At 37.4% G+C, this 16,807-nt stretch overlaps 1 protein-coding gene across 3 annotated transcripts in view; it reads right to left on the bottom strand.

Moving 5' to 3' along the window:
- The window catches only part of HELZ (helicase with zinc finger), a 135,043-nt gene that overhangs the window by 30,645 nt on the left and 87,591 nt on the right, over window positions 1-16,807 (bottom strand). For all 3 annotated transcript variants that reach the window (XM_060763080.2, XM_060763081.2, XM_060763082.2), the window contains 5 exons: window positions 14,524-14,707; window positions 13,383-13,611; window positions 10,142-10,346; window positions 4,816-4,867; window positions 2,734-2,975 (listed from right to left, as the gene is read on the bottom strand). In XM_060763080.2, the coding sequence (XP_060619063.2) occupies window positions 2,734-2,975; window positions 4,816-4,867; window positions 10,142-10,346; window positions 13,383-13,611; window positions 14,524-14,707 (912 nt within the window). The remainder of the gene's footprint in view (window positions 1-2,733; window positions 2,976-4,815; window positions 4,868-10,141; window positions 10,347-13,382; window positions 13,612-14,523; window positions 14,708-16,807) is intronic.

The following is a 16,807-nucleotide window of genomic DNA, read 5'->3' as shown; positions in this document are numbered from 1 at the left end:
TGGACTTTAGCTTTGAGCCATCTGGTTCCTGAGATAAAAATTTGTATAATCACAAACAATTGTGCATATATTTCTTTTTATAACATCTCATTAACTATAAAGGATCAGGTACTAATTACATATAAGCTTATTCCCCACAGGAATAAAAATAGCTTTTCTTACATTACAATTATATGAGTAAACAAGTATTTACATTATTTGGGTATGTTAACAGAAAGCAAGCCATCATTACAAAGATACAGCTGCTAAGCAACATGTTTCATTTCACTGTATCCATTAAATTATGCCTCTTGGTAACCTAATTAGTAAAAAAAAGTTTTTAGAAAACCACTAAAATAAATGGAAGCCAAAGGTTTCACTACATTAGCAAAAAAGGTGCCATATGGACTGAATGGGAATAACTCCAAGTAGATGTTAGTAAGATAAGTCCAAAAATAAAACAAAATGGTGATATATAAGAATATCAAATTTATCAGCCTCGATATACTGATCCCTTCTGAAATTAGTGTTTTGTAAACAGTGTGCCAGACCTTTCTGTGAGGTCATGGAAAGCCTAGGGAATGAGATCACAAATGTGAAAAAGTGGGAAATGTCACAAGGGCTGGGTCCCATTAATACCCTTAATATAGAGAGATGAAACAGGAACTGAATGTTTTAACAGGATCAACTGAGGTAAAGCTGGGTGCTAAATTAGTGGAAAATGCATCAGACCACACACGATTAATTCCAGTGGTTGACATGGTAATCTACAATAAGAAAGAACACAACTAAATGCTAAAAAGTGTCTACTGTGGAATGAAAGAAGGACATCCTAACAAACATACAAGCACTGGAAAACACTTACCATATATACTCGAGTATAAGCCTAGTTTATCAGCCCCCTTTTTAGGCTGAAAAAAATCCCCTCTGCTTATACTCGAGTCAAGGTTATTTATTATTTGCTATTAGTATTATTTTATTACATTTATTATTTTTCTCTATTATTACTACATTTACATTATTTTACTGTATTATATTATTTATTGCATTTATTATTTTACTCTATTGTTATTAATGCATTTATTACTTTATTATTATTATTATTATTATTATTATTACTATTATTATTAAATTTCCACTATTTACTCTATTATTATTTTTATTACATGTTATTACATTTATTATTTTATTCTATCATTATAGGTAATAGGTAAGCACAATTACATTGAAGGAGGTTAGAATAATGTTGAAAACAGAGTTGGGCAGTCTTATCTTAAATTACAGTTTTGTGTAAATACTCAAAAACATTTAATTTACCGACAATTACCAGTAGCAGCTACATTTCTCACCCTCAGCTTATACCCTCAGTTTTTCCAGTTTTTTGTGGTAAAATTAGGTCCCTTGGCTCATATTCGGGTCGGCTTATACTCAAGTATAAGGGATTTTAAATTTTACGAGGTAAGATTTAACCTTTAAATAAATATCCTGTGTATACATTACCCTAAACTAATTATTATTACCTTATTCAGCCCATAACCTGACTGTTAATGATCCTTAGCAATTGGGCAGGATCCACTGCAATGGCTGACCACTGTCAACAAGTGTTTGAATAAACTGCAATATTGCTGTAAAAGAAAACTTTCTTTCCTCCTGTTTCTGAAAGGATGTTCTAGGGAAAGGGCTATGGAGGGCTTTATAATACAGAAGAGCAATTTGGCAGAGAGAGCCAATTTTGGCAACAACTGAGGTGCTAGGAGGAAATTGTTCAAGGACATCTGTTTTCAGATATCTCCAAGGAACCGTAGTGAGTTGTGTGATGGCCAATGCACTAGACCATTACCAACATGTTGCCCAGTTCCCGGAAACCGCCTCCATCCCTTCCCTATGGTCCCAACAGGAGGAGCACTTGCTTGAGGTAAATAAGGCCAGAGAGAGGTAGAGAGAGGCAAAAAAAGATGGGAAAGGCTTTTCTAGGTTTCTCCTCCAAAAGACGGCCCCACTGGGAACTCACTTTCCCAGCAGCACTTTGCAGTGAAGGAGCCTCTGCGTTTCCTCCAAGGACATAATGAGAACTGAGGTTTTTCTCTGTTTCTCACGTTTCTTTCTCAGCCAATTAGAGACCTAGTTGACTGTGTCCATTCTCCTCCCCTCTTGTGGCACGCACTGGTTGGGACTTCAATTCCCAGAACCCCCTCTTGTGTGTGTGTGTGTTTTTAAAAAATGTTATGGTAAAAACTTTTTTAAAATTCCCAAACACCAATGGATTGAAACATTCTGAAACTTGGCCGTCATACATGTGGCCTACAAGTGAGGCAATTTTCATCCTGATAGGTCTAAAAATGGCAGACAAACGAGTCTCTAAAGTCTCCCCATTGGCACCAATGGACCAAATCTTATTGAAACAAAAATGGCACCCCGTTCCAGATTTTGGGAATTTCTTGGGAAATGGAACTGGGGGTGGGGGGAAGGAGAGAGAGAAAGCTGAAAACTGTATAGTTTTTGGGCTTTGTGCACACTTCTATACCCTAGCATTTCCCAATCTTCCCCTAAGTAATATGGAGAGATTTATTTGTCATGTCAGGGCAACCAGTCAATTATATTACATTTCTAACAGAAACAAAGCAACACCAGAAGCACTCAAAGTGGCCAGCTACTGGTCAAAGGACATATGGAGAGATGATCACATTTTAAGCATAGCAACAAGAAATGGTTTCAGGGTGAAGAGGCTGCCATTAGGTAGAAATGTATACTTACTGGCAAAGGCACAGACATGACCATATTTCCTCCATAAACGGCAGGAACATAAAGAATGCTTGTCCCAGTATGGGGATCTATTCTTTGAACAGGACTAGGTGATTTTCCAAGGTTGGGAAGAGGCCCAGGAGGAGGAGGAGGTGGTGGTGGTGGTGGAGGTGGAGGAGGAGGCGGCGGTGGTGGAGGTGGAGGTGTGTATGCTCTGATAGGATTTCCAATTAAGACAGAAGGATTAGGCTGAACTGGAAAATAAACAAGAAAACCAAAAAAAAAGATGTGAAAGTCATTGTATGACAGTCCTAAACTCCACAGTAAAACTCTTATTTTCTAAACACTTCACACAGTAAAATGATTAAAAATGAGATTCTGTCTGAAACAAAATCAATATGTCAATGTGGTCTATATTTCCTCATATGTATAAGGAGCACTATTCCATTATTCCACTATTATATATAGCAGGCTTTTACAATAAAGCCTTACTTAGATCACCAGCAGATAACATGTGGCACATTAAATGTCGGCCTATAATTCCCATTCACTCTAAAAAAACATAGCTTATGGTGAGGGATAATGAGAGTAACTGTTGCAAAATTAATTCATCTTCCACCTTCATCCTACCAAAATGGACTCAAAGCAACTTGCAAATTAACATATGTACAATACATCAAAACCCACAGAAAAGATGAACAGTAAAATAGATTCCCAAAGCCTAGGAGTAATTACCGAAAAGGCCCTATCTTGTGTCTCTACCTGCCATAGTTTTATAGGTGATAGAGCTCAGAAAATTGCATCTTCTGACAATCTCAGGCTCCAGCTCATATGGGGATGTAACTTGGACTGAAGATGTATAGTGCTTTATAGATCATAACCAGCACTGTAGGGTTTCTGTACAAAATACGTTGTATGATTCCTGTAATCAGCAGTACTTAACTGAGGCTCTTTGTACCAACAGAAATTTCTGAACACTTTTCAGGTATACCCAAATAAAGCACTTTGCAACAATCAAAATAGCATGTAACTATAGCATATATAATCATCAGATCTAGGATCACCACCACTAGCACACTGATTTTATGTGAGCAGTAATGAACTCCTTGCCACTGCAGAACTCTAGGCATCCCAAATCAAGGCTGAGTACACTCAAACTGCAAAACTGCATCTTCATGGGGAGTAACCCCAATCAAAACAGTTTGAATCCCTATCCTCTGGCATACTTTGCGACACCCGACAAAATAAGCGCATTTATGTCTCTTGTGGATTAAATGTTAGTTTGATATCTGTCATTCAGTGCATTGATGATACCAGACACCAGTTTAGAATCAAAATATCTTCTTTGGAGTTTGGCAGAAAAGAGAAACAGAGTTCAGTATTATCAGCATACTTAGGCTTCTGGGCAACCTTTCCCAGTGGTCTGTTGAATAACAAAACAGAACCCCAAGGGACAGCATAAGCCACTAGTTAAAAAGCTGAACAAGGACCCTCCAGCATTGCCTTTTGGTCATCCCCTTTCCAGCAGAAGCAAAGCCAACATAGAACAATATCTCCAAGACTCATCCCAGAGAGCTCGTTCAGCAGATCCCCACAGTTGATTGTATTAAAAACTGAACTGAGAGGTCCAGCAGAACTAACAGGAATATATTTATCAATCAAATTTCCAGCACAGGCCATCCTATATGACCAGAGATGCTTCCATCTCATAACCAACCATGAAGACAGACTGAAATGCATCTAGATAACCCATCTCATCAAGGAACCCTAGAGGAATGAGGCAACTATACAATCAAATATCTTGTCCAAATATAGAACTTATACGTAACAGAATGAGTCAAAGAATGCTTTTTCAACAGAGTCATTACAACTGCCTCATTTGGATGTTCTGGAATCCTACATTGATGTAAAAAGGCACTGATGATCTCCTTTACCCACTTGGTCAATCCTCCCCTGTCCTACATAATAACCTGAGAAGGGCAATTTCTTTTTCCTGAAAACCCACTGCTTACTTTCATTGAGAAAGTAAGCAAATGTCAAATCAATCATAAGAACTGATTTGCATCAACAATAAATACATTGCTCGACACTTACCAATTCCGTCGTTCTGGAAATGGTCATTCTGGTTATGATGATGGCCTTTCACCTTTTAAAAAGAAGTGAACCAGAGTTAAAGAAATACAACTTGCATATTTATTTAATATCAAGTGAGGCTAAATAAACTCAAGTATAGCACAGATGTTCTTCTTAATACACACACATATATAATTTCTCATTTAATTGTGTTGGCCACACCATCAAAAATTCCTAGCTACTGACCTTTCCCCTTGTTTACACCCAACATTCTGTGCTGTTATGCAATTGTGACTTTTAGCATTAAACAGCAATAACCAGGGAGAAGCGGAAAGTAGTCAGGAAGATTAAGGCCTTCTTGAGGCCTGTTTTTCATTATGTTGTTAGGCACTAAATTGTATAAATCACTGATGTTTAAGAACATAGCTTCCCCCCAAGGAAAAGATCTATGCAGTTTTCCAAAGTCACACCACATTAATCTGTGGTCAATACTGGTCAATATATAAAATGGATATATTAAAATTGATATATAAAATTGATTAAGACAAATTCCCTACTGTTTAACTAACTATAACAAGAAGATACAAAATTGCCTTCTAAAGTTTATAAGCAAAGAAAACAAATGATATATCAAGTGTAGAACCTAAAATATTCTTTAACCTTGAACCTTCGTATCTTTTATATTTTTACAAGTACATAAGAGAGAAGCCCTCAAACTTGCTTTTGTCATTTATCATATTTGCTTTAAAATAACCATTTAAATTTAAGCAGGCAGCCTTTGAACAAAAGGATCTGCAAAGTTGTCTTGTTCATATCTTTTACCTGACCCTAACCTAACACTGTACCACCAGAAAAAGGCAACACCAGAGGCACTCCAAGTGGCCAGATACTGGTCAAAGGACATTTAATCAGCTACCAAGCCTGCAAAATGTGTGGGTTTTTTTATTTTTTTTTATCTGTTTGTTTGTTTTGTTCTGTTAGAAATGTAATACAATGTTCTGGTTGCGGATGACACGATAAATAAATAACCAGAAAAAGGGGAGGTAATAATATTTTCAACCTTCTTTTTTCCTTTTACAATGCCATTTTGCTCTTTAAAATAGTTTTGTGGAGTTCAATGCCTGTAGTCACTCGTTGATTTCTAGATCAAGCGGACTTGTATTAAAAGTTATAAAAGAAATGTTTTTTAACTCCAATCTGTCAAAGCTTTAGTTGATAACATTAAACTAGATTCATTCTGGCTTTGCTGATAAACAGCTACCAAAAAAATTATTTTAAGGTAACTTCTTTTTGCATTTCTTATTGGAAGAACTGCATTCACTTTCGCAATGTCTTTATAAATAGGTCACATTACTTTTTTCCCCTGGCACCTGTCTGATACCTCACCGTGACAATCATCAAGGAATTAGCTTGTATCCAAAGGTATGTTTCCAGCAACAAAGAAGTGGGAACTCAGAGCCTACTATTATTTCATAATCCCCCTCTTTCCTTTTGAAAAGGCAACCAAAATCTGTCACCTTACCTCACTGGGAAAAGTAAGATTAATATAACAGCTTCCATGGTAGCTGTCACTTCACAGTTAACTAGACATATTGAAATAGCAGTTTCTGGATAATTTGTGATGTCTTCACTTTCCCCAGGTATAGAGAGCCAGACTGAGCCATTACCTTGCTTAGTGCTCCTTGAGATAATGGCTCAATTGAAAGCAATAGGTTGAAGGCAGTCCTGGAGCCTTTAAATGGTGCCTCCAGAAGGATAAATTCCTTCCTCACATTTATAAGACAGCTCGGTGAGAACATACATATTTGTTGGGGGGGGGGGGGGAGAGGGATTATGACATAGTAGGCTCTGAGTTCCTACTTCTTTGTTGCTGGAAACATATCTTATGTTGTAGGTTGTTTGTGCATTAGAAACGGCTGTCGACCTTTGCAGCCCGAAAGACAGTTGCACCTGTCAAGTAGGAAATTTAGGCACCACTTATAAAAATCTCCAACAAGCATGCAAAGAATGAGGAAGTACTTCATCAGTGTCACAAATGGATGGTGAAGCGACAGCTCCCCTGGTGGCCAGAATACCCCATGAAAAAGCTGGAATGTTAAATAGCCTCTGTGTGTCTGTCTATATATGTTATGTGTTTATGGCATTGAATGTTTGCATGTATATGTACATTGTAATCTGCCCTGAGTCACCTACAGGGTGAGAAGGGTAGAATTTAAATACTGTCAATAAGTAAATAAATAATCTTGTGGTAACTCTATGATCCACCCATTCAAGGGATAAGGGTTTTATTCCTGGGTGGTTTATGGTTGCAGAGATCGAGTGATTTCAAATCGGGTCCATCTATTTGACACATCCTATATTTTGGGGTGTTGTGTGGTTTCCGGGCTATGTGACCATGTTCTAGCAGCATTTTCTCCTGACATTTCACCTGCATCTGTGGCTGGCATTTTCAGAGGACCATCTGAAGATACCAGCCACAGATGCAGCAGAAATGTCAGGAGAAAATGCTGCAAGAAAATGGCCACAAAGCTCGGAGACTACACAACACCCCATGAAGGCCTTCCACAGCACATCCTATATTTTCCCCTTCTATACACAGACTCTTGACATCCCAGCCGCTGTTTTATTAAGGAGGTATTCTTTTATTCCCTTTATCCTACAAGCAGGGAGGTTTACTTCAACATTGCTTTAGTTGTAAAGAAAAGTGCTTGAACAGACGTTTTGCAAATATAGTTCATATATGTGTATATATGTGTGTTTGTGTATATATGTGGTTTTGCGCATGCATTGTAATTTTTTTCGGGGGGTTTTTTTGGCCTTTTAAGTCTCTTCTGTTGTGTTTTTCAGTGTTTTTATGAGTGATGGTCACTTGTTGGCCTGAGAGGTGTAGTGTGTCCAAATTTGGTGTCAATTCATCCAGTGGTTTTTGAGTTATGTTAATCCCACCAACGAACATTACATTTTTATTCATATAGATATAGAAATCTAGTGGCATATTTAGCACCATTACCATTAAACCATAGCTCTAACATACTGGTTGTGTTTGGATATTTCTCCCAGACTTCATAAGCAATCATGTATGGAGTTATAAAAGAAGCACTAAAACCCTGCACTCTTTCCTCAGATCCTAGGTTGAAATTCAAATGTGCTGGCCACTTGAAAGTTGGCCACTGAACATGTATTTATCAATTCTTTTATTGCTGTGTCAATGAGATAAGAAAGAAAATAAGTCTTTGGGAAGACTGTAGGTTTCAACTGGAATTTTATGATCAATCCCTTTAACATAATTCCGTTAAGTCTCAATTTTTTTTTCTATTATGCTAAAATGCATGTCAGAATATTATGCATTTCTAATTACTAATTAAAAACCAAGAGGACAAACTTTCTGACTCCAAAGTGCACACCATTTAAAAACCCTCTTTTGAAATGGGGATGTTATTAATATATGGATCTTGAAAGTGAAAAGTAATTTTGAGGCAAGCCATTTCCTAAAAGCCTAACATTTCAATGCATCATCAAGACTTTTTAAAAGCTTCACTGCAGAAGGCAATGAATTTTGATAAACTAAATTAATTTTTCCAATTATGAGAACTCTTCTGCCAAACGACAGCCAAGGAAAAAGCTTTTTCTTTCTTTTCTGTCAAGTAAAATCTGAAAAATGTGAATCAAAATATCATTAATTTGAAAAACTGATATAGAGGATAACTTGAAAAAAGCTATTTTTTAAAAAAGGAGATGGGGGGGGGGTGCTTCCTAGAGGATTGAAGCCAACCCCTTTTAGTTAAAACTGAAAACATGATCAATTAAAGTAATATATCTTCTTTACTAATGTCCCCGGTTAACTAAATGTAAGAGCTCAACATTATTATTCCCAAACACATTGGAGGGGGCACTGCAAACTTTTCATCATTCCTGCCACTATTAATTCCCTTAGGAACAGTTTATCACCACTTTGTAAAAGAAAGATGTTTGGCATCCTGAAGATCCCTATATTAGCACCACAATGAGTAAAAGGGAAATACCGACAGTCCCCAAGTCCCTATATTAGCACCACAATGAGTAAAAGGGAACTATAGACAGTCCCCAAGTTAGAGACAAGATAGGTTCTGTAGGTTTGTTTCTGAGTATGTATAACAGGATAGAGAGGTGATGTTGAATATTTTGGTGAACATGCCTAAAAACTATACAGGCAGTCCCCAAGTTATAGACAAGATGATTCCAAAGGTTTGCTCTTAAGAGGAATTTGTATGTAAGTCAAAACAGGTACATTTTCTAAGTGTTACTCCACACACACACACACACACACACACACACACGTGTGTGTGTGTTTGATATTTGTATTGGTGACAAAACATCAGTGGAGACGTGGTTTTCTCCATGATAACTTTTCCAGAGTGATTTTTCCTTCCTAGAGATAGATTTCTCTCACTTCCTGTTGTCTCACCCCCATTCTTAACTATGAGTAATTTGTAAGTCGAATGTATGTAACTTGGGGACTGCCTCTACATCAGTAGAATCATAGAAGTTGGAAGAGATCACATGAGCCATCCAATCCACCCCACTGCCATGCAGGAAAAGAACAACCAAAGTACCCTGATATTCTCCTGCAAAATGTAAGATAGTAACTATCATTTCATATATCCATTTTAACAGCTGTTGGCTGGATTACTGCAATTACGTCTTTAGCCAACTTTCTCACTTTCGTTGACCATCAAGCTTTTCCTGGCACTCATTTGCGTCATTTGCCATTCTATATAGGGGACAACATATTACTAAAGGTAAAAGGTAAAGGTTTCCCATGACATTAAGTCTAGTTGACTCCAACTTGGGGGGAGGATGCTCATCTCCATCTCCAAGACCAGTGTTGTCCATAAACACCTCCAAGATCATGTGACTGGCATGACTGCATGGAACACTGTTACCTTCCCACAGAAGCAGTACCTATAGATCTACTCACATTTTCATGTTTTTGAACTGCTAGGTTGGCAGAAGCTGGATCTAAAAGCTGGACCTCACCCCGCTACCTGGATTCAAACTGCCAACCTTTTGGTCAGCAAGTTCAGCAGCTCAATGTTTTAATTTCCTGCACCACCAAGGGGCCCCTAACGTATTACTACATAACTGTATATAATGGGACACGAGGACTCACAAATGTTGGTATCCAAAATCTGTGGAACTAACCCCAGCACACTGTACATTCTACTGCATTACATCACAATGTGATCTTGGAGTCCAGTGATGTTCCTACAGTATGTTATTGCAAAGAAACAATAGAATCGATATGTTCATTTTATTCTTGACAGATACTTGATTGCTCTCAACAACTTCATCATAGCGGACACATTACCTTGGGGGGAGATTGCAGTAGTTTACTGGTGTTAGATGAATGCTGCTGTCGCAGAGCTCGTGGAATGAATTCAGGAGCCAGTGGGTTCAATACATAGGTTTTCTTTAATTCCAAAGCTTCCAGCTGAGCTTTGATCTGGTCAAACGTGATGCCGTGAAGACTTTCATTATCATGGCACAGGGCGATAAACCTTTCCCAAAATTTCCTAAAAGAAGCCAGTACAAAATGGGATAGACTTGTTTGCTACATGCACATTTCCCAAATTTAGTCTTTGAATAGAACATTATACAATATTTCAGTATATCCCTCTGAACCATTTTATTTGGAGACAAGTGCTGATTGCAAAAATACGAAATAAAATAAACATCAATATTCAGGCATTAGGAAAGTTTATTGACAGTTGCCTACAGTGTATTAATATAGCCATCAAGCTTAGTATCAGAACTCCAGAAAACTATGCATATTTGCTTTGCACAACACCCCAGGCAGCTTCTTCACTCATAACACACTTACAATAGAATTGTAAGGAGAAAGAAGCGAAAATCTGTCAGCTCTGCTATGCAATATACACTATTTTTAAGTTTTGTTTAATCTAGCACATCAAAAGAACTTTGGCCTAGGCATATTATTGCTGCAGATTATTTTTATTTACAGTACTCTGACAGATTTTAGAACATTTATGAAAGCCAAATTTTTATTGTTCTTTTTATCAGAGCAAGTGGAATTTCCCATATGAAAACAGCATCGTGCTAAAAACAACACACACGATCTGCAACTCAGAAATTGATGAAAACTGAGCATGACTTCGAAAGTATGGCCTTTATACAAGAAGTACAACTCAGTTGAATTGTTTATTTGAGTAAAAAGGACACAAGTGGAACAGATTCTGCTTTAAGCATTTTGCTTATAAAACATGAACCATCTGTTTTATGGTGGCTTTTGCTTACATATATTCCAATACACACATCCCCACACATACAACAAATATGAAATCACAGCATATTCCCATATTTTTCTATTTAGTATAAGAATATTATGCTGAGGTATTAATGAATTCCCCCTGCCTATGTTTTCGCACCAACTCAACATTGAAAATGATGACACAGGACAGGCTTCTCATCCACAGATTCAATATCCATGATTTCACTTATCCACGCTCCAATTTTTTTTCTCCACTCCAGTCATTTGTGGGTCTCTTTAGTTTCCCCAGGACAATTCTGAGGTATGTCCTCAATCAAAGTATATCCATGAGGGGTCCTGGAATAAATCCCCTAGGGATACAGGGGTTGTACTGTGATTTTAAACTTATATCAGAATCAAATGTATCTATTTATTCTGTATCCCTTTTTTCTCTCAACGTTTCTAAAAGATAAACATGTAAAAGACACAAAATCATGCAGTTAAGCATCTCTTGATCACACTTTCATATTATGTGACCAAGAAAAAGTGTTCTTTGTCCTGCCTGCCACATAGGAAATTCTCATCCAGGACATGACATTTCGTGTACTTTAGAAGGAATGCCTACTCCACATTCTTATTAAAAGGGTCATAACCATGAAAAACTACACTCAAAATATTCTAGATTACTGAAACCACGTCACATTTTTCACCTTCTCATTTGCTTAAACCAAAACACAGATCAGGAACCCAAGTGGCGTCACAACAAAGGTCATGTTTTGATTCTTCAAAAATAAAATGCTGTGCCTGGGATGAAAAAGATATCATATGGATGATGTCATCTAATTTTGGTCAATGATGCTATTTACTTGGTAAAGGCTGCACACAATAACATCCTGTAGAAACTTACTGGAAGTGCATGGGGTGCAGACCCAAAACAATAAGATTATCAGCCCTGAAGCTGTCTTGTTCAACTGCTGAATATGCCTGCTCTGTTTGGCACAAGTCTGCCCAAGCGAAGCAGGTGAATATAGCACTGAACAAAACATGTAGAATAATCACAGGATGTCTCAAACCTATACCTGTTCATAGACTCTATAACCTATCTGGCATTTGCCCCCCCCCCCCCCCCCCGGGATGTGCGATGGGAAGTTGCTGGCAACTGCAAGAGAAAAAAGGTTGAACACTGTGAAAGCCACTCACTGTATGCTATCAGCTTCCTCCCAGTAGACTCAAATCAAGGAAAAGCTTCATGAGAAGCATCACTTCTATTAATGTTTCCCCAGCAACAGCAAGAGTATCCCTCTGGGCAGCTAAACCAGGAAATCCCAACTGGATGCCCCTCTCCCCCCCCCCCTCCCATGAGAGTGTTTCTCCAGGGGCAAGACCAAGAATGGGCAACTTGAAAGTCCCCATACAGACTTAGAAGTGAAGTAGGCAGATCAAAAGACAACCTGGCTAAATAACACTACCTAGAAACAGCCTCCATGTCATGTGACTGTGGAGCAGAACAAAGAACTCCACATCTGTATGCTTGCCTGCAATGCCCTGCCTCATGCACAGAGGAAGAATTGTTGAAAGCTACAGACAATGTGGTTGTTGCCCGTTTTGGATCTAAAATTATTTAACCACTTGTGCTCCCCCTATTTTATCAGTTTTATACTTGTTTATTTATGCAATGCTTTTGACACAAAATAAAAAATGGGTAAAAGTTGGAAACTGATCTGAATATGATATAAAAACATGTGAAGCATCTTTTCCTCAACGGCATGATTTCTGACTGGTTTCTGTGTACATAAGGCAACACACTCAAAAGCTCCTTCCTCACACACTGCACTTACACACATATACACAAAAAGCCAGCAAGTCAGAAGAAAAGTTAGTTGAGAATGCTTCTCTGTGATATGCTATTTTTCTTATTAGCAAGAAAGCTTTTTTCATGAAAAGACATTAAAACATGACATTTCTACACTATAAAACTGAGGGAGAATATACATACATACACACATACACACACACACACAGAGAGAGAGAGAGAGAGAGAGGCAAGTAGACTAAGAGACTGCTGCTAGAGCATAATTTTAGCTTTACCTGATAAATCAAAAAAGGATTCAGATCTTTAAGAAAGATCTTAGCATCAGTAAAGGGTACAAGGACATATATTGTTTTGCTTCTAAAGCTCTACATTGATCACAAACTAATTGAAAAAGACAAAGACTCAATGTCGGCAGAGCACTATACATTGACATGAATTACTTTCTGAATAATGAACTCTCAATTACTAAATATAAAATATTTTCATCACTACTATTTACTGGTTGCTCATACCACATGTTTGGTGTACCTGCATCTTCCAATGGAACATAAAGCAATAGGATCTCCAACCACAGCTACTAGGGATTGTGCTCTCGTGATGGCTGTGTTGAGAAGTTTATAATTGGACAGAAAACCATAATCCAAATCTTCTGTTGAATCTTCCAATAAATGCTCCTTTCGTTTTATTGGTGTTTGCTTATGTTTGCATGTATGCCGTGTTCGTACTGTGCTGAGAAATAACACCCGAAATTGTTTTCCTGAAGAAAAAGGGAAAGTATAGAACTATTTGAGCTATATATATATTTGCACATATAGGCATCTAATGGTTTCACAGACTGACTTAATTAATATATGTAATTATGGCAAGAGTATAGCTATTCCTCACTTACAGAGCGCTGTGTTCAGAGGATAAAAATAAAGACACATTTACAGGTGAGGTTTTCATCATTTCTCTTTTATCAGAAATATATTTAGGTTGTGCAAGATATATTTCTTTCAATTCTCATCTACCCATACATAGTCATATACATGTAAAATGGAACCGCATATTTTGCTAACTTGTTATAAGACAAAGTGCCTCATTGCAAGAATCAGAATGCTATGAAAGAGATTCAGTAGGGGGAGAGAGATAAGAATCCAGTTTCAAGGTACATCCTTTTTGCTGATATAGACAATACAAGTATGGATGTATTATCTAAATTAGATTAACAACACAATGGTTAAAAAGAAGGCATGAGATGGAGAAAGCCACACAAAATGAATAGGGATATGTCACTCAAAGTGGGGGTCCATGAGACCAGAAGCCATCAGGTGCCAATCTCTGGTGTTTTCGGGAAAGAAAGAAACATTGTAACCAATATGGTACTGGTTCATGATATACTGGAAAAAAATAATATGTATGCCGTATAATGTATGAGGAAATGAACTACAAACAAGGGGAAAAGGTGCTTCTATAACTCTGGCTTTTATACTTATAACCATGCCTATATTCCACGTATTACTTAAGTTACCACAAAATACAAACTCAACGAAAAAACTCTTTGTAATCATGTTCTTTTACAATTGGATCCTGAATAAACTACTAAACACAGAAAGCAGCTGATACTGTGGGAATGCTTTCAAATTCTCAGCTCGGTTCACAGAACCACAGGTGTTCATGTGCTACTTACCCTGAACATTTAGCACTCTTTCAACACTGACTTCAGACAATCGCTTTTTCCGAAGCTCTGCCCGAATTCGGAACACTTGATCAGCATATGGTGTTACAACACCTATACTGCCATCATCCAATTTTCCCCAGGCAACTGGCCACTTTCTCCTCAATTCTTCAACACGTTCCACCACTTCAAACACCTTGAAAGGAGAAATTCATATCATACTAAGAAGAATCAAGAATAGAATTTTAAAAGGCTGGTTTTATTCCTTTGGATAAAAAGTAATGTTTCAAAAGAAGATGTAAGAGAAGCATATTATGTAAGCATTTTTACAATATTAATTCATCTACAAATAAACTACCCCACTTCCAGACATTTACAACATAGCTTTTAGGCATGTTTACCACAATACCCAATATCACCCATGCATTCTGTTATACATAATCAGAAAGATTTGAAATCAGTGCGCACTTAAGACAATTAAAACAAAGTAGAAACAATTGCAACTTCCATTGTTAAACTAGATGGAATTAATGTATATTTATGGGAGATTATACATTCTGATTAAATGTGTCTTCTCTTTATTCAAAGACTTGAAAGAATACAAAGCATTCACCATAGAACTGGGTGATACAGAATTCTGCAGCTCATCAGTCAACAAAACTATATTCATTTAGCTTTTTTTATGTCAGAAGTGACTTGAGAATCTGCAAGTCGCTTCTGGTGTGAGAGAATTAACTGTCTGCAAGGACATTGCCCAGGGGACGTCCAGATGGTTGATGTTTTACCATCCTGTGAGAGGCTTCTCTCATGTCCCCGCATGAGAAGCTAGAGTTCGACAGACTGCAGTTTATCCTGCTGCCCGGATTCAAACCACCAACCTGTCGGTCGACCAGGGACTCCGATTTATTTAGCTGAAAAAACTTTAAACTGCCATTTCACTAGGGTGGTGGGATGGGAGAATGTGCATCCTTTTAGATGCTGGAATACCATAGTTGCTATAGAGGAGCATGTCTGCTATGAGATGTCATGTACTGTGATGATGCAATATTGTAAAATATTGATCTGCAATATTTTTGTAGATCAATATTTTAATAATTGTAAAATATTGATCTGCAATATTGTGCTCCTCATATACTCTCAGGTGCCACTGCACAAGATGAGTTCTACTATACTCCGGCCACCATGAGGCAGGTCAGACACTAAAACAGATTGAAAACTAGCAACACCACTTCAATTCCTGCAACCTCTTCCAAAATAGCAAATATTTCAGATTGAACAACAATATTTGCACATTAAAAAAAAAAACAAGCTGTACATCATAAAGACAGAGGGAAGTGCCGATATTGTAAATAATACTCTTCTTCTCCATAATGAAATTTTAAAATCTACATAACAGAACTTTGAAAATGACCATATGCACTGCTAACACTCCACGAGATCAGAATAAATTATAAACCTTCTATTGTATGTATAATCTCTCACCATAACCATACTTGACATTTTTGTAAATAGCTGGCTAGAGAGGCACCTTGGACAACTGAGAAGGGCAACTCAAAAATGAATAAAAAGTATTAAACTTTCCAGATTTTTTTTAAAAAAAACTTCCTACCTGGAATCCTGAAAGCTGCTGTAAGTCGGTAAAACATTGAGCAACATAGACTGATGATTTGACTTGGTTTAAAGCAGCTGCTAATGCTCATGGGTTTTATAGGGAAACACTCAATTCAAAGACAATGTCTATTACACATCTGCCTTAGTCAAGACTATGCACAACCAAGGAACATTCTGCCATTGTGTTTAAGTCATCAGATCAGAGCAAACCCTTAATACGGTATAATGGAGAGTGGGAGGAAATGTTGGCATTATTGAGGTGGATCGAGCAGACAAACCCTTAAGGGGGTATAATGAGGTGGGAATATTAGCATTATTGGGGAAGGAGAATCCTTTGCCAGATTCACAACTTCTTTGCTATCAGGCTTTGATGCAATGTTATGGTTGAGTTAATCTAGCTGGCAAATCTGTGAAATTTGTTTTTAAAATGTATTCCAACAGAAGAGAAAACTAGATCCATTTTCTCTGCACACATATTGTGTTCAGTTTTTGGGAGAAGGAACAAGGGGTCAAGATTTAATCATACATTCTTTAAAAAACAGTAGTTGCTGTCATATCTAGATGGAGAACTAATTGAAGGGGAGTCTATATTGAAGAAATATGGGTTCAGCATCTTTTCTAATATGCAAATTTTTTCTCCACATGATAAATAATAATCTGTCGACGGGCTGCGCATTATCTGGTG

The sequence above is a fragment of the Anolis sagrei genome, chromosome 2 (genome assembly GCF_037176765.1).
Source record: "Anolis sagrei isolate rAnoSag1 chromosome 2, rAnoSag1.mat, whole genome shotgun sequence".
Lineage (NCBI taxonomy): Eukaryota > Metazoa > Chordata > Lepidosauria > Squamata > Dactyloidae > Anolis > Anolis sagrei.
The sequence above is the reverse complement of the archived record's forward strand: the minus strand, read 5'-3'. Positions and strand labels throughout refer to the sequence as shown.